The sequence below is a fragment of the Haemorhous mexicanus genome, chromosome 1 (genome assembly GCF_027477595.1).
Source record: "Haemorhous mexicanus isolate bHaeMex1 chromosome 1, bHaeMex1.pri, whole genome shotgun sequence".
Taxonomy (NCBI): domain Eukaryota; kingdom Metazoa; phylum Chordata; class Aves; order Passeriformes; family Fringillidae; genus Haemorhous; species Haemorhous mexicanus.
Window position 1 is genome coordinate 140,407,275 of NC_082341.1, and position 26,144 is coordinate 140,433,418.

The following is a 26,144-nucleotide window of genomic DNA, read 5'->3' on the forward strand; positions in this document are numbered from 1 at the left end:
ACAGATCTGCTGAACACCTCTGTGCATATCTCGTGGCTTTATGATTTTATTCATGTGATGGAAAAAGTTAGAATCTGCTTTAACAAGAGCTCTTCATCCTCACTGAATTCTTTCCAGTGGTTTTAAAAAGACTTTCAGAAATTCTGTGCTACTAGACAGTTTTTTGTTCTTCCTCAGGATGTTAGCACTATTTTGAGTGGCTGAGCTCCTCTTTTGTAAACTTGGAGTTCTGTGTAAATAAACTTATCTCCCAACATTTTGAGGGTGAAGAGAGTGCAGATTTCAAGCCCAGATGCTGCTATATTTTTGGTGATGAGGAAGGTAGACAAAAAAAGGAAGTTTTAAAAGTTGTAAAAGTGTAATTTTGAAGAAATTTCTTGGGATTTGGTGCAGCAGGGATTCTGTCAAATGTAAATGTAACTCATTTAATTCCAAAGTGCTACCACCAGAATATGTTAATTGTGTCTAATGCCTTTGTCCTTGTTATTAGATTGCATTAGAATTACATGCTTGCTATAGGTAAACATCAGCTTATATTTGTGACTAGAAATAGCTGTGGCTTTTCATAAATTAGTGTCTTGAGACTCCTGTGATTTATGTTACTTGTGAGTGCTGTGGTTAAAAAATAAAGCAGCTATGGAAAAAAAATTGTTTCCAGACTCTCTTGGAGGACTGACTTGGATGCAATTGAAGGAGTTGCATTGGAAACAGAGGAGAGTATGTAGAGTGTTCCTGTTTGCCATTGCAAATTAAGTTTTCATATGCATTGATTGATTTTATATATTTAATAGATTATTTTATTTCTCAAAGGTTTACTTTAATCAGGCTCTTGATTTCTTTAAATTTTGAAAATAACCGAGTTGTTAATCCAAGAGCTACGTTTAAAAAGCTACATTTATAAAGTCAATAATCTGTTACCTGCAGAAACCCTTCTGTCTTCCTGGGCTGTAACTGCTTGATGCATTCCTTTGGCTGTGTACATTGTTATCCCCACTTTTCCTCTTTTCATGTTTCAGGCTCAGTGGGCAGGTCACTGGGCTGTGTATAATGTCAGCTTTGGGTAGTGGGTTAACACTGCCCTGGTGTTCCCACCATAGAAGGGGGTGACCTGCTTTACAAATGCTTTGAGAACTCCATAAAGTGTGACAGCAAACAGTGGTTTGGTTGAGGTTTTTTTGGCTGTCATTTTGTGGTGTTATTATGCTGTTGTAGCAGCATAATAAACATATGGGATTATTCTTTTTGAATTTAAAGAAAATAAGTTTAATTATGCTGTTATCTTTATTTTTAGAAAAGCAAAAATAAAATAGAGAGTATGTGATTGTTACAGTAATAAATGTGTCAGCAGTTAAAATTTCCTATTATGGCTTTTAGCCAGATGTCTCCAGTAAAAGTAGAATGATGTATGTAACTTCACAGGTTGCAGTTTGACGAAGAAGCCGTGGAAACCACACTTGTCTTCTAATTTGGCCTCTGATTAGTCTTCTCTCTGTGTCTTACATTTAGTCAGAAGGGTGAAATATTTTTTTTGTCACTTGAGTTGTTTTCACTGAATTTCCATTGGATTCTTGTCTGTGAGGGAGATAAGGGGGATGAATTAAAAGGAAATTAATTAAATGTCAAAAGCATTTTTAGCTTTTCTGTTTTGGTGCTTGAACTTATTTACCAGTCTCTTGTTTTGGAAGCAATTAATTTGTTAATAATGGATTAAAGGATAAAAAATTATTTAGGACAGTAATTATGTTTAAAATGGTGTAGATATACAAGAACTCTTTTAGGGTATATGTGACTGTGAACTTAGGGTTCATCATGAAGAAAGTGATTTCAGAGCTATCTGAAATTCAAAGATTAAAATTGTTCACTATTTTGTTGAAGAGCTGTTCTGTCAAGGCTTCTGAAAGATGATACCCAACTATATAAACTCTTTAGAAGATATGAAATAGAATGAGAGCTATGAAGGAGATAAACAGTGGGACTTAATTACCAGAGAAGTGTGCTTTATATTTTTTGTCATTAATATTATCTCATGGAGAAATGATAAACAAGAGGGTGTGTGTGCATGTTGACGTCACGGACACCAGACTGTGTGTTGTCTCATGTCTGACCACAGTGGTTGTGGTCACCCAAGAGCACAGGGATTAGAGGCAAGGAAGGAGGATGATGGCATTCCTTTTTTGAGTTCTGTTCTGCTGGAATTGTGTTTTCCTTCCATTTGGTCAGATTTCTGATCTGATGACTTTCAGGCTGGCTGAGGTGTGCTGTTTGCTCCCAGCTGGGAAGATTCCTTTGTTTTGAATCACGCCTCAGGTGTATGTTGATATTCAGTTGGTTTGAGCATAGTCCTGGTAACATCAAGGTCACAGGTTCAATCTCTGTAAGGACCATTCTTTTAACAGCTGGACTCAGTAAAATCCTTGTGAGTCCTGAAAACTGTAACCAGCATCATTCAGAAGCTGGAATACTGGATTAAAGTACAGAATAATCAGCTATTTCAATCCTCTATATCTTTCCTCCTTCTGGTCTCTGACAACTTTTATGGACTTCAAAATTTAAATACATTATAATTCTTATAACTCATTTTTATGTTGTTTAAGTTGAATTACATTTTCTACCCACATATCAAAGTACTGCTCAGTTTTTAGCATTGAAATAGAGATTTTGTGTTCCCTTTACCTTGCAGAGCCTACTTTGTGCTCTAAGAATGATGAGAGACTTGTTTAGGGAATTGGACTGTATTTAGCATTAGTTAAAGGTGCCATTCAGCACTTCAACAAGAATATTTTATAGTGGCTGAAAGCCAAACTTACACAGGGACAACCAAGATGCATCTGTGGCATTCTCTAGTACTCAGTCACCATTTCTCCTCTACAGTCATAGATCTTGAGAATGACAAGGTGGGGGTAGTTGGAATGGCTGGAGATTAGCATCCCCTGCTGTTTTGTAATTATCAGAATCTGGACAGTCATTTATTTGAATGAAATAATGCATACAGTTTGTGCCTCCAAAGAAAAGCATACATAATGTGATTGTAAGAAGAGGTTTTCAGTCTCTCAGTGGGATGTGATAGGGTATGTTTATAAACTTCAACCTAGCAGTGTCTCTGCAGTGGAATTCCACTGGTATTGAGATAATAATTTGCACAGTCAAATTGCTTTCCTTACAAAAACCCAGGGAATTATGAGGCCTAATCCTTTATTAATGTCAACCCATAGGCAGCAAGAAAGCGTAAGATTGCCATTCGAAAAGCCCAGGGGAAAAATCTCGAGGCCATCCGAGAGCTGAATGAGTATCTGGAACAGTGAGTGTCTTACAAGAATACGGATTGTGTTTTGCTATTCTGATAAATCTTTTTAATTAAAGTGGAATTTGCATTTAATTTACGCTCTTGCTTCAGTGCTAGTCATTTACAGAATCCCTTGCACATTCTTTCTTTTTTTCCTTTTTGCCTCTCTTGTATTCCTTTATACAGATTTGTTGGTGACCAAGAAGCTTGGCATGAACTTGCAGAACTTTACATCAATGAACATGAGTAAGTTGTTTGCTAAGTCTGCATAAAAAACGTTAATTTGAAACCCACTCTGTGTAAGTCAAAAACCACAGTGATCTTTTTTAAGGACTAGTGTTACAAAGTATGCTATCTCATTTCCAATATACTAGGCCTCAACTGGAAATAATTACCAAGCTTATTTGGCTACCAAATACTTTAGGAAGGCATTTGTTTTTCAAACAAAAGGAGTTTACTTAATTACCTTTATGTTTCAGTAGTTCTTAAAAATCTGATATTTAAAAGTTGTTTGAGTGCAGCAGAGCACATACTTCCCATCATTTTTTGTTCATTGCTTGCTAGAGATGTTGAATTCTCTACTTCTAAAATTAATTGATCACAGCAACCAATATTCCAATTTTCTTTTAGCCTATTTCTCCCAGAACTTTTAGTAACCTTTAAAAAAAAGGCCCACAAAGCAAAACATGGATCCAGAGTTGGAGGCATCTGGTCGCCTGGGTACAAAACCCAATGCGATGAAGAATGCTGAATGTTGTAGTAACTTGCTTATTGGATATTTAATGTTTTTGTTAGCTTTTTTTATTGCTGTAGTGACAGGAGGAAATCCCACTGTGAGAGGATTAGCTCCAATGCCTTAGTGCAAGTTTTCTAATATCACAGCATTAATTCAAACCTTCACCAAAAGGCGTATCTTTTTTTTTTCCCCTCTTTCTTTGGTTCTTCAGGCCAGCCTGAATTACATCACATTGTTTCCTTCTTTCCTTTTAAGAGGGTGGTAAAAGAATCGAATTGTCAAGGAAGAAAATAGCCTTTCTCATTATGAGGAAAAAATTGTTCCCCAATCACTTCTCCTTGCACCCCATTCTCAAAGAAAATAGTTATTAAACTCTTTTAAATTATGACTTCAGGAATAAACTAGAATTTTGATACCCAGACTTCCATTTGTTTGGGGAAATCTACCAGCCACTTTTCCAAGAAAATAGCTACTTAAAAAAAAAAATTGGCTGGAAAGATATTTAAGCTTGTCAAATCTGTCAGTATGAAAGTGAATGATAGAGTGGTTCAAACATAAGTATTCCATTATTGGGTTGGGTTTTTTTTGCTATAATCTTTATTATGAAATTGTGCAATAAAACCCGAGAAAGAAATTGCTTTTGCTTGTATTTGTTGTGGTCTGTAATTCCAATAAAAAGCAATATGTAGAACTTCAGTTCATGGAAAGAATTCACTATCCTCACTATGCTTCCATAGGCATCATTATTTTGATAATAGGGAAAAATGGGGCTCTTGGCTAAAAGCAACTATAAGTGAAGTTTTAAAAAAGAAGGCAATTCATCAGTTTATATTTTTTATCAGGGTCACAAGTCACAGGGCTTGTGAAATCACCATGCTCTCATTTTTGTTCATAAACACATCTAGATGTACAAGGTTTACACAGTCCTCAGTTCTAACCTCTTCTGCAATGAGGACTCTGGCGTCTGCTTTTGGAGAATGAGGTGGCTGCCCTTTTATCTCCAGATTAATAAATGATACAGATACATGACAATCATAACATGCACTGGAGAAAGCCACAACATATTTATTTTAGGATACAAGATTTTACAGACAATATGGCTTAATATGGTCTTGTAATTGCTAAATTGCTTTTACTGCAATATTAAATATCTACCCACACTGTCATTATAAACCTTGTATCTCTGAATTTTGGAATCCTGTGACATAAACTGTGCAATAGTGCTATCACATATTACTAAATGAAGCAAATTCTGCAGACAGTTCTATTATTTGAAAGATTACAAAGCTAAGATTCTTCTCAATAAACCTGCATTTTGAGCCTGACTTCTTAATTATTTCTGAAAGTTTCTACTAAGAAACTCAAGGACTAGCCTTCTCAAATGATAAGGATTTGCCCGTTTGGAGAGGTCTGAAGCTATTTTCATACATAGATTTGGACTGTTTTAATTTTAGAACTGTTCTTATTATGTTGATTTTTTTGTCTCAATTCTGTGGCTGACTGTTGGCAGGTTAAGTTAATTGACATTGTAAATGCTGTGATCAGTAGCTGCATTTATGAATCCTCAGGTAGTTGAATTTTCTTAGGAGAAAAAGGAATTATTTAGTAGTTTCAGTTCAGTGTCTTACAGTACCTAATACCTGTTTCTACTCATCACTCCTGCTGATAAGAAATGGCACTTACTAATAAGAGATTAGTATATGGAATGCTTTTCATGAGCTGTTCCAGTGATACCTAGACCATTAGATTTTGTGTATTTTCCCCTGTCTGTGATATAAAAAAAGTAACTTGGTTCTAAACTTTATTTTAAAATGAAGCATTTTAATTAATTCTGAATCATATGATATTATGGGGGGAGAAAATAAGACTTGTATTGTGCTGTAAAAAAAACTGAAGCAAAGAGCTTTGTACTCGTGTTTCATTTTATCACTGTTTTTTTGTATTCCTCAGCTATGCAAAGGCAGCCTTCTGCTTAGAGGAGCTTATGATGACTAATCCACACAACCACTTATATTGTCAACAATATGCTGAAGTAGGTATTTCAGAAAAATCAATTGCATTTGGTTACATTTTCTGTTTTTCTCTTAGAGAAGTGGTGAAAATGGTTTCTTTAATTTTTCCCTAGGAGATTTTAAGAGTTCACAGAGAATGTTAACATCTCATAGAACTGAACATGTTCTGAAAACTGTGTTTTCAAACTCAGTGACTCAGTCACAGTGTGACTAAGCTAAATATAAGAGTTAGAGGAGGAATTATTCAAGAAAAAAAACTAATTTTAAATGAACTCTTCTTATTGAAGTTTTTATGCACTTTTTAAATTAAGTGCATGAGAAGCTAAACTTTTCTACAACAATGCTGCCTAGGAGGTTATGATATATTGCTTGTCACTGTGGGCTCAGATCTTGGAATCCTACTAAATACCAAATGCTGCCTGAAGGAACACTGGTGGAAGAGAGGTAAAAGCTACAGGTAAAGTTAGAAGTTTTAGCTCAAGGTTTTAGCCATTTGAATTTGTCTTTTTTTTCCAGATTTTTTTTTTCCCTAAATTATACTGTTAACTGCTTAGAATGGGTTTAATTTGTTTACTTAACATGGGTAAAATTGGGTAGACATTAAAACTTGAAAGCCTAAGTAACTTTCTCTTAGAAAGATTTTGAAGCATATCTTCTAGTATTTACCCCTCTTTTTGTTGATCTAATATCTGGAAAAATGAATAGAAAAACAATGGAGTAATCTTCTGAACTTTGTGTGCTATTTAGAATACATAATGAAAGGCATTGTGTTGTTTTGTGAACTGTTTTCATGCATGCTGTGGGAACATAGTGTCAGCATGGATTTCTAGCAGTCAGAATTTGGATTTCAAGTTTGTGCTACTTTTCATACGAGACAATCCCAAGGTTTCAAGTATTTATAGGTGAAAAATAATCACTTTTTAATCTTGTAGCAATGCATTAATGAAATTAATGCTGGGTTTTTTTCTCCTCTAGTTTAATGTTTTTAAATGTATATATTGCAAAGAACTTGGATCTCTCCCAGGCCAGTATTTGGCCTTTGATAGGACTCACCTGATTTGAAATGTCATGTGAAACAAACTTGGGGTGATTTTTGTAATATCATTACTTCAGAGTGATTGCCTGAGGTATGAAGGGCATGCAAGTTTCAGGCGTTTACCATTTTTACAGGTTAAATACACTCAGGGGGGGCTTGAAAACCTTGAGCTGTCAAGAAAGTATTTTGCACAAGCACTGAAGCTTAACAACAGAAATATGAGAGCTCTATTTGGGCTTTACATGGTAAGCATGATTATGTATTTTCCATGTTATCATTCTGAATATGTTTATGCATGTATATTATCCTTTGCCATTTGCTATTTTCCCCCTGATTTTTAACTTAATAGCTCAGATTATTAACACTGTTTTAAAATATGGGGTATTTTTCATACATTTGGAGTATGAGTAATTTTGTGCTAGTAACTACTCCTTACTGAAGTGCTCTTAACCTTTAAATCTTGCCTGTATTTTCAAAAGAATTATTGTTATTGGCATGAGAAGGTAACTTCTTGAAAAAGGATTTAAAGTCATGCATCCTCTCTAGAAGATGATGAATTGCTGAAAAACACCAGCCCAGTAGCAGTGATTCCTTGCACAGTGGATTTATTTATATAAGTAAAAAACTTTGGTTCTTAAGTAATTTTTTTTCTTCTTTCAGGTGAGGGTGGGCATATTTTATGTAGAGTCTTATCTGCTTTTAAAATGTGTTTTCCGATGCTACAGGGAAAATTGTCATGTTTTTAACAGGAGCTTGGACATGCAAGTGATGTATTTTATATTGTCTCTGGTAAAAAAATTGAATGTGGAAAACTAATTCATAACTTTCACTTGAGGAGAAGCAAATTGGATTAGCTGATCATGTCCAGGTTTGGTTCTTAACTCAGTACAGAGCTGAACTGAAGTCTAATGTAGCTTTAAATAGAACAAACAATAGTTTAAAAAGTCCAGCTGATTTTTGTGTGGATGCTGTTTGCTGGTAACTTTTAAATTTTTTTTTTTTTGTCCATTTCCACTATCACTGTGCATGGGGCTTGGACTGTAAGAATGATCAGTGTTCTCAGCTTATTTCATGCGCATAAATTTTATAATTACACTGGGTTTTGTTCTTATTTTATTTCATTTTATTCCTAGTCTGCCAGTCATATTGCTTCCAATCCTAAAGCAAGTGCAAAAATGAAAAAAGATAATATGAAATATGCCAGCTGGGCAGCAAACCAAATAAACAGAGCATACCAGGTTAGTACTTCATTGCTTTATGATACTCTTAACATGCTCTATGGTTCTTTTCTGCACTTTTTTCAGCTGCTGTTCAAGAGGTCAAATATGGCATGTAAATCAGCATAATCGACTTGGATTTTTCATATTCTGCTTCTGTTTGATTTTCTGGAAACCTTAATTAATAAAAGGTTAAGGTTTCCTGGAAATGTTAATTAATAGTTTTACAGTTACTAATTACTATCATTTATTTAATAGCTTTAAACAGATTTTTCTTACTAATGTTAACTGAATGTACATTACTGTAATATTGAGCTTCAAGACTTGGCTCTACAGCTACTTTGGTAAAACTCTTAATTCTTAGAGTGACTTTGTTATCCACTTCTATTTTACTAGAAAACAAATGAAAATTCTGGGATTTTTATTTTCCTTGGGTTTACTCTAACCTTTCAAAATCATATTTAATTGCCTTAATATTTGTGACTGAAGTCGATTTTGTATAGTTTTGTGGAGAAATGCTCATTGAGTTGTGGAAATGTAGACTTTGTAGGCTATAATCAAAGCTTGCTGAAGTCATTGGGAGTCTTTCCTACTTTTTGAAAAGTTATATGTAAACTTTTGTATTTCCTGTTGTAGTATAAGCCTCTATTTCTTTCTATAACTATGAAGGAAAACATTTTTTAGCTCACAGGCTCTGTTGTCTGTGTGTCCCAAATATATTATATCTATTTAACTCCCTTACAGCTATTCCTAATGATCTGCCAAAGTTTATATATAAGTAATCCTGTACATCAACATCATACTGTCCAATTCTCCCCCCGGCTTTTTTGTTGAGCAAAAGTATTGACATTAAATGCAAAGACTTCGTGTACATGTAGCCCTTCTTTCTCCCTGCAATATTTCAGTATTGGAACCCAAGATTTAATTTTTTTCTTCTTGCTACTATTTCACAGTTAATACTACCAAATGGCCTTTTTAAAAGCAGCATCTATTATGGAATTAAATTAGATTTTCCTTTTACAGACAGTGCAGTTTTCTTGATACTTAACTGCGTTTCAGTTCCTTGCCAAGTGCGCAGCTTCTTGTGGCTGATGTGTTTTTGATATATTCCAACTTATTTTCCATTTCTCCTAATTGGCACTGTAGCTTCTGACTGTACAGTGAAGAGCATTGTATCCCTGGAGACATAATGAAGCATTTTTTAATATGTGCCTAAAGTTTATTTCTCTTCTGCTCTTTAAATCGCTCTGCTTTTCAGTAATAAACCATTTACCTGCTCATAATGGTAAGGTGTGTATGAATTAACTACTTTGTCTGATGTTTCGTGAATAACCAGGTCTTCTTTTGACTTGAAGTATGCCTGACATTCCTGTAAGCACAGTGCAGATGGAAAACTCAAGTATTGCAGGATTAAAACCAAACAAAACCCGAAAAACCCAAAAAATAACAACAAAAAAACCCACAAAAACAAAGCAACTCAAAGAAACAAAAAAACCCTAACACAAATCCAACCAAAACAAACAACCACTTACAAAAAAACCGTTAAAGAGTGGAATACACCACGGGTTCATAATTGACAGAACAAAACAGGTTTTTAAAAAAGTGTGAATTTTTAGTGAAAACCAGTATTCCATGTTTTGCATCTTAGTAAAATCTGCTGCTTAGTTTAGAGTGGATTTGCATATGTTTTAAGTAAATATTGTGACTGGAGTTCAAAGTACTGGTAGAGACTTGTTAGCACTTCTGGGAAACAGTCCCTTGCAGGGTGCATCAGGTGGAAATTTAAAACCAGTGAGGGCAGTGGAATGGCCCAGGAGACCTGGAAATAGGCATCCCCTGGTTCTAAACATAATGGATGTTTAATTATGACAGTTTTTAGTTAACTGATTCCCATCCAGATAAGCACTCCTGTTTGGTTTTGGGTTTTTTTTTTTTCTTTTCTCTCCTCATGGCTTTCTGTTAACATCATAATGTCTCTAATAAAAAACGAATTTATTGGGAATGATGTGGTGCTGGGGGCATTTTTAAGTGCTGGGGGTTTTGGGGGCGACTGTTGGTTTGTTTGGTGTCTTTTTTTCTTTTAGTTTGAAATTTCTGTTATTGTTTTTGTGGAGTTCTTTTGGATCCTACATGAAGCATTTTTGGTTGTTGCTTACCAGTTTGTTACTAACACAACTAACGTCCATACATACATAAATGTATATGTATATGCACACGCACACATACATATATAGCTTCCTTTCCTGCTCCTGTTAGCTGTTTGGGATATAAAGTGAAGAACACTGTGTGTGATGAGAATCTTTGGGGAAACTCACCTCTTGAGAAAATGAAGGTGCTGAAGCTCAAGCCAGGATCTGGCAAATAAATGGGGTGAATACCCCCATTCCCCTTCCCAGAAGAACCACAAGAAGCTCCAGTGAGCACAGCTGGGCAGGACATCCCCAGCCCAGCCCCCCTGGGTTGTTCCAGTGCTGCAGAAGCATTTGGCTACTGCAGTCTCTGTGTCAGAGACTCCGAACATCCAGCAGCTACAGCCAGAGGTGTTAGATGATGCAGAAGGTGGCAGTCACCCTCTGAGTCAGTGCTGATTTGTGTCTCCCTCGGTGAGCGGAGCAGTTGGAAATTGTCACCATTTGGACCTGAGGATGAAACCTTGGTCACTTGTGCCAGGGGAAGCCCTTACAGTGTTCCTGCCTTAGTGGGAGGGTATGTCTAGACAGGTTTTAAGCTGGATATTTATATGATCTCCATAAATCCTCCCCACTTTCCATGCATTATCCACCTACAAAGTGCAGTAAGAGCCTACACAGCTTGTTGGGTTTGACATTGACTTGTTTTATTGGTCGGACATTCTCATACTGCTAAATAACATTTTAATGGTGGTCATATTCTAGAGAGCAAGATGAATTTAGAATCCTGATTTGGATGTCTGTACAAATTATATGAATTTGTGACTTTAAATTCCAAGTTATTGATGCAAAATGTTACTTTTGAGCAATTGTCCTGCAGTGAGATTATTCCCCATTTCCAGTTTGGATTTGAGCTTGAATTACCAGCAGTTTGCTCAGTAATTTTGGAAAACTGCCTTTATTTTTTCAAATGATTGGTTATTTATGCTTTTTAATTGTGTAACTATTTTAAAATTTCTTTTATATGCAGTTTACTTGAAATATTTTTACTGGTCCCCTTCAGTTTATTCTGTTATTCAAGCAGTGTGCTTTGGCACTTGATGTTTGCTTTTCCTGCGCATTCCTCTATGAAATCAGAGGAACTTCTTAGTTTATTGTCATTTAAAGAAAGCAGTGTTTGAGTATAGAAAGAAAACCTTGTTTCATCAGTGTTGGTTAGATTTGTGCAGCACTGTCTTTACAGGAAAACTTGGTGATAAAGAATAATTAAAAAATTTCTGAAATGCACAGATATTTGACACTCCAGCTAGTTAATATACTTATTTTGATGTTAAATATGTAACCATCCATGCTGATTAGTACTTCTCATCTGTGTCTAATCTAGGAGAAATGTAAACTTCTTTAGGAAGACAGAAAGGTTTTGTAACTAGGGCTGCTGTATGGAGCTGGAATTCCTGGCTGCTAACCCATCCTCTGAAAAAAAAGTCATTATGCTCCAGGCTTCTTAAATTTAATTGACTGGGTGGAAAAAAGACCCAAATAAAATTTAATATTTTATTTCAGAAGCTAGTGAAGTACTCCTTATTCAAAGAATTAGTTTTAAGTTAATTATTATTATAAGCTTACTTTCGCCTTATGACTGGGAAACTGGATCATTCCATATGTGCAGACCCTGAGAAGAACTTCTGTCTGTTCTAACTGAGGACATGAGTCACAGTTACTTTAACACCAAAACAAAATAAGGTTACCTGGTCCTCTTCAATTAGGTAATTGGTTTAGCATGTCTTCTGGTAGAAGCATTTCAGCAGAGGCAGGCGAGTTTGATTAATGCTCACAAAAATCTTTAATGTGATCCTACTCACAGTAATTTTCCAGATACATGCTTCTTGGGTACATTGCTAAACTCTTCTGTGTTAGCAATCTACATGTTATTTATGGCTGGAGAGAGGTGATTTTGTTACTAACCATTTGGGAAACAGAAAATTAAGTCATGATTTAAGAAATGGATTCCAGCTCAATCAGTCAAATTGCTGTGTAATGGCTGAATAGACAAAATAATTGTTCGTCAGGGCAAATTTGAAGTGATTGCATTTCCAAGTGTGCTTCTGGTTGTTATGACGTAGAGTTTAGTTTTATTTGTTCAGTTTAAACTACATGTCAGTATCATGAAGGCAACTGCTCTTGAAATTAGCAAGTAGCATTTTTTTAAACTAATGTCATATGTCAATTTTGCTTCCAGTGTCCATGTCAAGAATAAGTAAAATATTTCTTTATTTTGAAGCTTTTCTCTGCGTGCTTTCTGCATGTCTTGGCAAGTGCTTTTTGGCCACAGTATATTTAGGCTTCTGTGTTTTTTATTGAAATTGCTGAATGCTTTGAGTTTGAAACATTTTTTCACTTTAAACTTTTGACTTGTGTTTTTCAAACTTGCTTATTGTTGTGAAAAGATTTGGAATTTCCAAGTGTCTGTTTAATGTAGACAAAGAGAGGATATTTTATTCAATCAGATAAAAGCACAAGTTGCTGCTTTCACCTTGGAGTATCTTAAGAAGTCTTGGATTTTCCTCTGAAGTTGACTGTTGAATGTCACTTTGGAAACTGCACACCCTGAATAATGGGTTTTTATATACCACTAGTATCAAAACCTGGTACACCAGTTAATGACCTGGAAATATAAAACATGAAAATACAGTGTTTTCAGTACATCTCTAAGCTGTAAAGTGTTGTTACAGTAGCAAAATTTCTCCTAACTTTGATTTGAGATAGCTTATTATTTACTGTGCCAAAACTATTTAAGAAAAACCTCAATGCTTTGGGAATTGCAATGTTTGATTGTAGCCTAGGGGTCAAAAGCAGGTTAACAGGTCCTGCAGCTTGTTGCTGGTGTGATATTACCTGAGTTTGATGACTTAATCTTTCTTAACAGGTCATGAAGAGTTTGCTAAATTAAGTTAATTATAAGAGAGAAGGGACACATTATAAATCAAGGCCTAACTGTGCAAGACACCAGTGGTATTTGAAATAAAAAACTTCAAATTGAAAATTTATTGAGTGTTTAGATGTTCACGTTTAAGTAGAGGATAGGTTGTTTTACTAAAAAAAAGTTTTAGTTACTGTTTCTGTAATTTCTTTACCACCCCTCCCAACCTGAAATGCTAAACTTTTTAGTGCAGATGTATTAAAAATGGTTAGGAATTTCATTTGACTAAAGACCAGCCTGGCCAATGAATCCCCTCTCTTAGATATGGCTGATGAGAGATGGCAATTGTCAGTGTCATTAGAAAAACCCTTCTGAGTTCAGCATGGGGTGGTCAACATTTCGTGTCCTTCCTTTTTTTTAGTAGTATTTCTTAAGCTGTATCTTTCTTTGAAATAAAGTCTGTCTGTATCAAGACAGACTTTATTTCAAATGTTCTCTGAAACTGGTGTTTTAATAGTAGCTACAGTCAAGTACAATGTCATCCCACATGGTTACTCAACCATAAAATATAATTATATGTTGTCTGGATTATTTTATAGTAAATTTTGATAAGTAGAATTTTTTGTCTTACTTTAACAGAAAGTATTTTTTCTTTACTTCATAGAAGAAGTGATACAGCTTGTATTCTGGTAAAAATTCTGCGGTTTAGTTTTGTGCTTGTAAGTTTTTAGTAAATAGAGTTAATTATTGGTATTTGGTGTGTAGAACTGTTATTTTCACAGGACTTAGATATAGAATTTCAGATATATGACAAATAACAATCCTTTCTTTCCTGTTTAGTTTGCAGGTCGCAGTAAGAAAGAAACTAAATACTCTTTGAAGGCAGTGGAAGACATGTTGGAGACCCTGCAAATCACTCAGTCTTAGCTTGGCACAGAGATCTAAAACGAAATTTTCCAATACCCCACACAACCTGTAATGACCTGTGGGTTATGTTGCTCTCGTGCTGTTAAAAGTTAATTTTGTATTGATTACGTGCTATATAAAATAACATTTTATGAAAAGTAAAATGCCTATTTATTGCTGCTATAAGAAATGTGATGAATACCCACTGAAATTAATAACTTATCCACATAAACAACACGAAGAAATGACATGCTGCACATCAGTATCCTCAGATTTTTCTATGTACAGTATCTGCTTCTAAGCCATAATTTGTAGAAATAAACTTGTTAAATGATTAAGAAAATGCAGTGACTTAAATTTATATAAGTAGATTAATAACATATGCTAAATCTTTTTCTTATTTGCACATTTCAGAGTAAAAACATGCTACAGAGGTACACTTTCTGGAAAATACATCAAGGAGTGATTATTTAGTGCACTTTATTAGCGAACAAAGTTTGTTAAGGGTTTTCTTAATGAGTTCATATCTAGTACTGTAGAAATGGAGAAAACTTACTCGTGGACTTTGCTTCAGAGGTGCTGTTGTACTGGATTAAGGGCAAAGACATTCTTCTCTGTGGCTTTGTGGGCAGATGCTTCCCTGTCCACGTAATTCTCTGATTGGTGTATGCATATTCCCTTTTTATTTTCTTCCTTCTGAGTCCTTTTTTCTACATGTGTTCCACATGGTGAATTTCAGCTGGGTCTCTGTGCTGGTTCTACTGTTCTGTGTCCCTGCTGTGGGCACTCCTGCTGTGGTGCTTTGGCTTCTCCACATGGAGCAGGGGGTTCTGCACTGCAGGAGTGATATGAGAGCTTGTTCAGCTGCCTTGCACTTACTGGGAGATAGTGTTTGTTACACCATCAGCATGAAGCATCTAGCACACTGTAAAACTCTGTTCTGTTTGTCTTCAGGCACTTCTTTATTTACTCAGACAATGAGTCAAACATTCTCATTCAAGCCTTTTGCACCTCTGATCATTCTGGATGTTGTTCAGATGTGCACTGTGGCAATTCAGTTGCACAGCTAGCATTTCATTTACTACAGCTTCAGTAAGAATGCATAACAGCATCAACATACCCTTGGCAAATTCTAGTACCAGTATTGCAGTGTTGTTTTCATGGCTGCTACAACCATCCAAGATGATTAGACTTTCAGATTCTATACTGCCTAATCTATATAGATGGATTGGTTAAAGGCTGTGTAGGCAACCCTATGATCCTGGACTTGATGTAGTAAAACACAGCTGAGTTCCTCCCTAAAAACAAACCAGCAACAAAATATTCCTTCAAAGCTTGTAAATTTGTATAACTGAGCTGGTTTTTTGCATGAGACTGGGCCTTCAAAAAACATGTAGGATCTGACTCTTATCCATGAAGTAGGTTGGAGTGTGACAGAATGGAGAATTAATTGTATGTGCAATCATGAAATAGCTTAATTCACTGCTGTTGAAATACAAAACTGCAGATACTGCATAGTATTATATTAAATCATCCAACTCTAACTTGGGGAAATAGTGCACATCCTTTTATAATAATAATTCACAAACTGGCCTTGGAACAGTATGTGTGGCTAGATATATATGCGTTGGGTGGAAAACATCATAGTCGAAACATATCATACTTGGTCCTGTGTATTTCTGTTGTAGTCTTTGATAGTATGAGTGTGCCATCTAGAGTTTTAAGCCCTCATTAGTATTTTTTTCTTTTGTGCCTACACCTCATGTAAGTTGGTTGCATTTTAAAAATGGTGGGAAGTTGTACTGAAGGTTAAAATTACTTAGTGTATAGCATTTTACCTCCAAGCTATTAAAACCCAGCAGTGCAGTATTTTTGTGTAGCTGGCACTGCCTGCTGAAATATGCTGTATATAAAGCTTTGTTCAAAGGCAGCTTTTAATATACCAATGTCAGACTTGGGTATTTAGTATATCAGTTTCTCTGTAAGGAAGTTTGTTCTGTTTCTTGTTTTCAGTTATCTGATAACAATTTTCATGTCATTTGGCTGCTTAGCACCTTCTCATTTTCATTAAGGTTTAGCATCTCTCTGAAACTACTATTTTGCGCTCTGATTTGTGCTTGTATTTTGGCAAGATTTCAACATAGCAAAGCTTACAAGTCAACCTTTCAAATATTTTTGACAAATTTATGTTTACTTCAAAGGTTAAATAAATTACTCCAATGAAAATGCATGAGCAGTCTCCGACAGAACTATTGAATTGCAGCAATGGAAATTTAGAGTATTTTTCATATTGAAATTTGAAAATAAAGTTTAAAAATCCTCTGCAGGGGAAGTAACTGCTTGAAATGCCTTGCACTCTCAGCAAGAAAGGGCTTGCTGAGAAGAAAAGCTGTCATATAATATGATCTTTGTAAAAGTAATTTTCCAGTTCTAGTAAATGATTTTGTAATGTTACAGATGCTGTGTTGCATTAAAGAATAGGTTTTCAGAGAATGGGTTACTTAATTAACAAATGAACTTCATTAAGTTCTGTATTGTGCTCTGACAGTGACAAATGCTACACAAAAATATTATCAAGCCTTCAGTCTCCTCTTTCCAAAATAAAAGGCCATGTTTTCATATTGTTTCAGTTGACAGCAAAAGCTTGGGACCTTTGCAGTGCCCGGTTGTGTAGCAATGACTGTGTCTTAATTTTCTCAACCATACTTTGGTAACAGGCTTCACAGGGAGAGCTCAGCATTACCTGAGGAGGTAAAAGTCATTGAAGAGCCACCAAAACCTCCAGTTCTGCCTTTGTGATAAAAGTTATTGATAACTTATTCAAAACATTTTGTCCAAATGTTATACAAGTCATATTATGTAGCTGCAAAAAGCACATCTTGTTTAGAATGTATCCCTAAATCTCTTCAGTTCAGTGCCCAGAATGTCTTGCAGTTGCTATTGGAAACTCTGTTATTAGTCAACGGAGGACTTCCTCTTGGCAGTGCTGTATTTGTAATGGCATCCATGTTTGCTAGTCACTGCATTTACAGTGGAACTTGTATTTCAGCCAGATTTAGAAGGGAGGGGAAAAGGAAAGCAAATTAAACTTGACTTACTGGCATGAATTTGTTAGCTTCTTGTTACTTGCACTCTCATCTTCCAAGAACACCAACTCTAGCTGCAGTCAGGTTTGCAATAATACTTCTTGTAATTTAAGAGCTTCTATATATTCAGCTCTGAACTCAAAACTCTGCTATAATCTAAACCATAGAGATTCCAGTGAAACAGTGCTATGTGATGTGCACATACCTCTATGCAGGAAAGGACTACACCCACCCAACTCCTTCAAGTTGGTGTCAGAGTGGAGGAGCATTAGTACAGTTTTTCACTGTGGTTTTGTCTATAAAATTAATGCGGCTCAAAATATTGCTTAGTACTTGTTCAGTGTGTGAATAGAATGTCAGGACTATTGCTTAACTACAGGAAGTACTCTACTGTACTACTGTCTGCAGTAGGACAACAGGCTACTTGAGTCTACCCAGAGAGTAGTTACCAGGAATAAATGGGTCTGCCTCTTAACAATAAACTGAGAAAAAACCCCATCAACAAAACCCAACACTTGCCCCCAAAAAACACAGGAAAAAACCCCAAACCCCCACCAAAACAACAAAACCCCAACCAACCAAAAAAAAAAAAAACCCCAAAAAACCAAAGAAAACCAACAAACAAAAAAAACCCACCACACAAAAAACAAGAAAAAACCCCAAAGGCAAAAAGAAATCAACCCCACCAACATCACGTGATAAAGTTGTTTTTCAGCTGCTGGATGGGAAATGAAAAAACTTTATCAGTGCTTTTCATAGGTGAATTTATTTTGCCTTGTGATGAGGAAGTCCCCTGTACAAAGCAGTGCAATCCTTTCAGGAAGGAAGCTTATCAGGAAGGAAGAAAGGCTGGAGAAGCACACAGGCCTGTTCAGCCCAATGCCATAGTAGGGTTTCCACTGACATGTTGCAAAGAACATGCCATTCATCTGCACTCAGGATCCCAGAGCTGAGCAGTCATGGTGAAAAGGACTAAATGAGCCTGGCCTGGCACAGCCCAGAGCCTGCAGAGTTGGTGCTCAGGGCCATGTGCTCACAGACCCAGCACAGCATCTGAGTTCTGCCCAGCTGCCACTAGGGCTGCACTTTGCCACGAGTCCCTGAGTCTCCCCACAGGATCTTGCTTCTACTAAGGACTGTTCTGTCCTCTGCTTTACTTTTCTCCCATTGGCATCTCCACAGCTGGAGAATCTTGCAGAAGATCTGGTTTTGCTCTGGGACTGGCATAGAGGTGAGGGTACAGATGGATCAGTTGCTGGAGTGATGCTGGCTCTGTGAAGGTTTTGCACGTTATTGGCATCAGTGCACTGAGTGACCAGTGCACCCCTGGAGGTCAGTGTGTCAGCTTCTGCCTCGTACTGACTCTGCTCAAACCCTTTGTGGGTGCTTGACAAAGAGTGCCTGAGGTTGGATGTGATCCGTGCTGAATGGCCTGGAAGTGGAGAGATCTGTCCCGGTGACGTGCTGACTGCAGTTTGGGTCTCACAGTCACTGGGCCTTTCTGTGTGTGTGTGTGAAACACTTCAGGAAACCAGTTCCAGCTGGGAGGCTCTTTCTTTATCCAAGTCAAAGGGATGGCTGGAGGGAGGACGAGCCACCTTTTCAGCTTGAGTGAGTAACCAGAGGTCCGCTAGATCTCTGCCCTGTAGAAGGTGACAATATCTACTGCACTTTTTGCATTGCCAAAATAATGATAGGTGCTAGGCTGTGTTTAAAATAAAAAAAAATGGTTGTGCAAAATGTTTCTCTCATCATCCCTATGTATTTTAATTGTTTTCAATGTGAACTTGATGTTATGATTCCTCATGACATTTGGGTAGCATGTAGGCATCTGCCTCAAGGTAGTGGAGAAAGACACATTTACAGTGACTGCTCACATGGGAAGTTTCTGGTGGGCTTCCATCATGGCAGGCCACAACCTGTTTGCACTTCTTGTCTCATAGGTAGGGCTTGCTTAAATAACATTCCTCTTAGGATCCAGGCTAATTTTCCCCAGAGAAGAAAGGCTCTTTTCCCAAATTTATGCTTTTTTTTTCAGCAAGCTTATAGGTTTTGGACATGATGCTTGGAAGTGAAATTTTAAATGAGGCAGATGTAATCCTCCCGGGAAGAGACTGCAAACATCAACAGTGAAGCAGTTTCAAAAAAGTGAGCAGCAAGTAAAATTAACCATTGCCTCTGTTTATTTAGGTAATTGAGCTTGACACCATGGTGTGTCTGACAAGTTGGTTTGTGTTTTTTATTCCATCAAATACAGATACAACACTCATAGCTGTCACTGCCCATCTGAGAATGTTTGTTTCAGTTTAAACATTGAAAAGCATGTAAATGTAGATAGATCATGAGGTGGGCAGCAGTATAAAAAACTACTCAGTAGAACTGTACCTCTCCCTGGACAGCTGTTGCAGTTTATTCTGTTTAAGTTAGAATCAAGAATGAAAACCATAAAAATTTATTATAAATCTATTAAAAGTCAATAGCTGCTGTCTGTTCAATTCTGAAATCAGTGTTGCTACTCCTTTTTTTAATTTAATGATTATTCTATGGGCTGCTTGGCCATTATTAGGCTTTATTGTAAGCTTGAATGTTTGAAAGATTCAAGGAGAGGATGAAAACTCTGATACATCTATAAATACCCTGGTATTTATGCAATCGAGATAAATTGTGTATAAAATGAACACAGAATTTCTGTTTTAAACATATCAATACCATTTAGTGCCTTGTAACAATATTGTAATTGTAGTCATGCCAAGCTTTTTGATCAAAACTTCCCAGAAATGTGAAGTCTGTATGGAGCCAAAAGCTCTAATAAGCTTTTAAGTAAAATTGGATTTAGTTAAGTGTAGGCACCACCCAGACTTAGAAAGGAGCCTTTGCTAATACAGATAATTTGCTCCTCTTGGGAAGCTCCCATATTCAGGTAATTCTGAGCATGATAGCCTTATGAAAGAAACAGCTACAACTATTAGAGTAGTTTCAAAGAAAATCAAGGCTTTTCCTCATCAAAACCATCTTCTCAGTGGAGATGTAGATGTGGTCATTTGAGAGCATTTTTGAGAGCAAATACATACATGATACCATCATTGGAATTGGATGGAGAAGCCTAGCAAGAGACTTACATCTGATTTTCTTTAGACCCTTTTCTTTAGTGTGAAGTTTGCTGAAGAAAAAGGAAGTTTGGTGCTTCAGCTAACTACATATCAGTGAATTTTGGGCCTATGAGCCTGACAGGCTGGTGGGTGGCTGGAGCCAGTGCCAGGAGCAGTCTTACACTGGATCTGGGTTGATAACACCTGGGCCTTCTATGCCAAGGCAGTAGGGCCAGGTACCCTGCTCCAACATCTGTGTTGAGGATGAGAACAAACTTGTGCTGAGGATGAGAACAAACTTTCTTGTGTCTTTTCAATGCCCAACCATTGTATTCAATCTTCTGAATGCCCATATAACATGAGGAGTGCTTTTAAAAAAATTCTAGTGATTTCCCAGTTCAGAGGAGATCAGTGATCCAATTCATTCCTTCCAGCTCTAGGCAGCATAATTACAAATATTTTGTTCAAAATGAGATCCTGGGCCCTATTCCTGGATTCCTATTTAGACAACAAAATTAGGGATGGAATTCTCCAAGTCATCACCTCCCAGTTGGCCTTGCTGGCGCTTTCTTGATTCCAAATATTTTTTTTTAAATCAGACCACATATTTAAGTGCTTAAGTGCTTAGACGTGGATTTTATTCCTAAATTTAGGCACGATTAAAAAAAAAAAAATTATTTTGTGTCCTCCATTTGCCAGACTCCTAAGTGGAAGCAGAACAGATAGCTGTCTGAATTACCCAAGCTCTGTGTTTGTAAGCATGTGAAAAGTAACTTTTCATAGACAGCCATCTGCACCTAAAGTGGAGAAAGAAAGCAATGAAAGTGATTGCTGACTAAAGCAGTAAGATCAATATTTTAAACAAAATTAATGCAAAAAGGCTACAGATAAGGGAAATTGTAGGAGTTAGTGTGGTAGAGGTGTGCTTGAAGTATGGAAGGTAACAAACTCTGTGCACTGCTGGGTTCTGGAGAAGCACTAGTTCTTTTTCTTCATGTCTCCATGTCTATTCCCAGAGTCTCTTGCCTGTTGCCTCCCACCAGTTGCATCTTTTGTGGTGGTTCTTTGGGTCAGGTTCCTGTGCATGGGCTGTGGCCAACTGTGACGCATATGAGGATGGAGGGATGACGTCTGGGTGGTTTGACTGTTGTTTTGCCCTTTTTTCTTTTTAGAGGTGGGTGAGACCTGAGAGTGTGTTCTGTGGCAGTGAACAAGAAACACCAGAAGACTGCCATATATTGGCTGTTTTCACTTACCTCTGGACATTTCAGGTATATGAGCCAGAGAAATCAAAAGTGTCAGAAGGATGTCTGCTGTTGCAAACCCAGTGATCAGAAGAAATCTGTGGGACCAGCATTTCAGTGCCACCATGGGAGTAGGAGGAAGATGAGCACAAACACCCTGAATAAAGAAGATTAAATAGATGGGAAGTTATACTACTGAGGAATGGCTAGCATGCAGGAATTTAATTTTACAAAAAAAATGAGGTTTGACTACTGCTTTTATCCATAACAGAAAAAAAGAAAAAGCCAAAAGAAACCATTTCACCACTGAAAAAGCCATACCCACAAGGTTTACTCCACACTGGATTACAGTAACCTAACAACTGAGTCATTTCCTTGTGTGGTAGGAGGTGAGGGTTTATATTGTCTACCTGATTACAAGAGAATTTGAATTTGTGTTTCTTGTATTCCCAGCAAGTGACCTATTCATCATGTGTGGAGTCGAGTCTCTGGCCCAGGGAGGCTTGGAAAAAAGGGAGACCTCAGTATGAGACAACTTCTCTTGGCAGCTTGAAAAGACAAACTTTGCTTTGCTTTCATGGTGAACTTCATGTATCAGCAAACTACTGAAAGGTTATCTGAGCTTGAATAAAGTAAATTATCTTTCAGACATACAGATGCATCTTCAAACTTTTGAGTTTAATTTAGCACATTTCCTGGCTCAGACCTCAAGTGATGTAACTGGTGCTGGCAAGGAAGGAGCATACCATTGCAAAGATATTTTGAAACATAACTTCATTTTTCTTACCTGCTTAAGTATGGTGGATTTTCATTTTTTATATTATTTTAGTAGGGTTATGTAGATAAATTTCCTTATTATACTGATCTTCTATAAAAGACACATGTAAATGCTGTTCTTTGTTACATTAGTAATGTCTTTTTCTCCAGTCATTCAGTCTGTGGGGTTATTCCTATTTCCCCTCCCTAGGAAGTTTAAAATATCTCTGATGAAGTCTATATGCAGAAAATAGGTAACGTCACCGGAAATGATCTTTGATTAGTGATTTTTCCCTTGTGCAGTGGGAGTTAAGCTTTTTTAATGACAAAAATTTTGTGGGTAACCAGCTTGAAGCAACCTCCCACTTCCTGAGTTTTGTTACTGACTGGGCTCTCAGCATGGTTCAATTCAGTAATTTAGAGATTTTCTCCTTCATATTTCTCAAATGCAAAATATAATCAATGAAATCTTTTGCCCCAAAAAAATCCTGGCTCACAGGTGTTGCTATGAAATTAATACAGTGCTTATCAGTTTTATCCTGCTTTAATTCATAAATGTTGTATTACCAGTTTGCTAATGAACAAGCTAAATCTGTCTGGGGAAAGAAGTAATTTCTCCCAAGTAACAAGAAATTTATGTCATGTGGGTCATTCTAGTCAGTGCTTCGAGTGACAGGAGAGCGTAGCGTGAATTTGGCAGAATTCATGTACATTTTGTACTGGCTCCAGATGTTTTAAGCATTCTATGCATTCATTTTTAAAAATGGTTTTTTAATAGTTGAGGTGGTTATTAGTTTTTCTGTTCAAACTGAACTTTAATGTATTTGAGGGATATAAATTAGCATGACTTGCTAACCTAAAAGTTTTCTTATTTATCCATGGTTTATTTTCTGTAGTTGTCAAGAGCTTTTGATCCTGTAGTCTTCATTGACTATAGGACTTCATATATAAGATAATCTTCATTGACTATATGACTTCATTTATAAAAGATAATCTGCCATTTAGATTAATAAGAGAAATATATTTGAAATATGTTGTATGCAGAATTTTTGTATGATCAAGTGCAAAATGTTAGATCACACAGTAAAGGGATGTAGAATAAAGTATGAAGAGGTCTTGAAGAAAAAAAAGAGAAGTGGTTCTGAATATTCGTGGGGCCACAGCTAATCCTGAAATTAATTATTCTGTATACTGAGAGTTTGATCAGCTCTGATTTAACTAAGCAGGAGTTTTTATTTTGATCTGAATGTGAACTTGATGTTCTGAGTTTGAGGTCAAATATTATATTCCATTAAAACACTAATTTATATTTTGGAAATAATTTTTAGACCATTTGAATTTATAATCATAGGTTTCTCTGTATTGAAAGTGCTGCATTGCCAAATACCTTGTAATGAATGGGACATATCACAAGTCAAGTGTTTAAAGTACAGGATAAAATAAGGAACTGATCAAAAATTTTCTCTTCTTTTTAAACTACTTTTTCATCACAAGTCTGAAAAGTAAGTGACTGAATTTGTTTTTTATTGTCATTAGGCAGCTCTGGTAAAATTTATGTTAAGAAGTTTTGGCCTGTTTATGAGTGCTGAAATTTGCCAAAATTGGTAATGTGATATTCCATCTTTAGCAAGACTATAGAGCAATAAATAATGACACATGACTGTATGTGAGTGTTGTTAGTTAATTTTTTTTTGTGGTGTTCATGAAATGCAACAATCTTCCAACCCAAATTCTGCAGCATTAGGCAGCAAGTTGTACTCTGAACTAAACCAGATGCTGATCAGCTCTGTTCCTATTATCGACTTGGGGCAGAGATGGTAACCAGACCTTATTTGCAATGTTAACATTTGGAACAGATTAACAGCAGTTAGGCTGAAATGAGAAACCTCCACTTCACTGAAAAGGTTCAAAACATGTAATGCTGTAAAAATCAGGACGTCTGTAGTATGTTACACAGGAATAAATAAGTTAACTGTAAGCCACACTTTCTCCTTTGCAGGATGTGTTGTTTCCAGTTTATGAGTGACTCCTTTAAGGACATGTTTATGGGGTATAGTCAGGCTTAAGTCCTGATAAACCATCTACCTGATGAGGTAAAGGATATCCAAACTTGCTGTGCCTGCTCATTGTGAGAGAGCCCTCCCCAGAGCCAGGCTGTACAGAAGATTTTTGTCCAGGGGACAAATCCCACGTGCATTTGTGAAGTGCAGCGGCTCAGGATACTTTCGACTGCCAGCCTTCTGCTACCTTCAAACCCAATGGGGAACGTGCCCTAGAGGTCCTGTCAGAGTGCATGGAACACATGGTAGCCCAGAATGCCGCACTGGGCTAGGGATGTTTCTTTGTGCCTGCTTGTGGTATCTCAGAGGATCCACTGGGAACTGGAGGGGTTCAACAGGAGTGGAGCACAGGCCTAAGGCTTTTTGGGCTGAAACTGGGCTAAGCTTCACCACCTCTTTGTGAATATTGTATAGATATTGCTGCAACCATAAGCTTCTACAAAGCATTATTTCTGGTGTTGTATTACCTTCATCCTCCTTTCCTGTGCTTTTTTATTGGGAATATTGCTTTAGCAGGAATTGAATAGCAAGCTTCAATTATAAGCAGAGTATTTCTGCAAAAGTCAGTCAGAGATGTTGCTGGTTCTCATTGTGTCACCTGCTGCATGGTTTTTCCATACAAATGAAGTGATCCTGGAAGCAGGGACAAGTGCCTGCCTGACGTTTCCATGCGTGGTGGGTACACGCTGGTGTGTGCTTAGCCCCACGCTGCCCAGGGGTTTGCTCCTGGCATTCAGTCACACACAAAAAAAAGTTGCCTCCTAGCTTGTGTCTACCCAGCATGGATGTGAGGCAAATTCAAGGGAATGAGTAGGTTCAGGCAGCCTTGGACCTCTGCTGCAGAGGTCTGCTGGTTTTCCCTCCGGTCGTCCATAGCTGCATCACCCAGTTCCTGAGTGAATCTGCTTATAGGTCACCCAGGGATGTGGGTGTAGGTAAACTTCCAAAATTCATTATAAAATGTATGTTTGCCTTTTTCTTGACCTACTAGGTATTGGGGCCTTATGAAAATTGATCAAGCTGTTATTGGATTACAGGTCAGTGTGGAGCCATCCCTGGCCATGGTGTTACTTAGAAGCTTGTCTGAATTTCAGCTTGCAGCTGGACCTCTTCTGTGCTCCCTGTATTTTAAATCAGAAAGAATCGTTTCAGATGCAGAAGAAAAGCTGAGACTACTTTGCAAGTAATAGTATTTTCCATGTAAAAGTGAAAAAGTAGTGAAATACAAAGCTGTTTTAGTTTTTTAAAGAATTACTTCTTTGAGATGGTGTATATCTGGAAGGCACAAAGGAGGGATTAATTTCCCCCCCGCCCACCCCCCCCCCCAGGTTAGCAGCTATTGCCAAGGAAGCTTGGAGGGAAGTATTTTATGGCACTGGCACTGCAGAAACAGGCAGGTGGGTAGCTCTGAAGCATGGTGGATGTTGTTATCTCTGCTTAAAGACTCTGAGCTGAGCTGAATTTAGGATATCTAGCATAAGCATACAGTGCAAGGTGCTGAACCAGGAGTAAAATGCCAGCAAATCACTGCAGCTCAGGATGCATTGCTGCATGGCTGTGGTGTTAACATCTGCCACACTGAAATGGCTGCAAAACAGTTCATAAAGTGGAAGCATGGCTTCAAGCAAGGCAGGGTTTTGAGAAGAAAACCTGGAAGTGCCATTGTTGAA

The 26,144-nt window shown here is 37.1% G+C and overlaps 1 protein-coding gene across 2 annotated transcripts in view; it reads left to right on the forward strand.

The window, feature by feature from the left end:
* The window catches only part of EMC2 (ER membrane protein complex subunit 2), a 35,823-nt gene extending 21,420 nt beyond the window's left edge, over positions 1 to 14,403 (forward strand). Inside the window, exons 6-11 of one of the 2 annotated variants that reach the window (XM_059865396.1) lie at positions 3,213 to 3,298; positions 3,470 to 3,529; positions 5,970 to 6,051; positions 7,202 to 7,312; positions 8,201 to 8,305; positions 14,174 to 14,403. In XM_059865396.1, the coding sequence (XP_059721379.1) occupies positions 3,213 to 3,298; positions 3,470 to 3,529; positions 5,970 to 6,051; positions 7,202 to 7,312; positions 8,201 to 8,305; positions 14,174 to 14,260 (531 nt within the window). In that variant the 3' untranslated portion in view covers positions 14,261 to 14,403. The remainder of the gene's footprint in view (positions 1 to 3,212; positions 3,299 to 3,469; positions 3,530 to 5,969; positions 6,052 to 7,201; positions 7,313 to 8,200; positions 8,306 to 14,173) is intronic. The other variant, XM_059865407.1, reaches the window with a different exon arrangement.
* Positions 14,404 to 26,144: the final 11,741 nt, after the last annotated feature.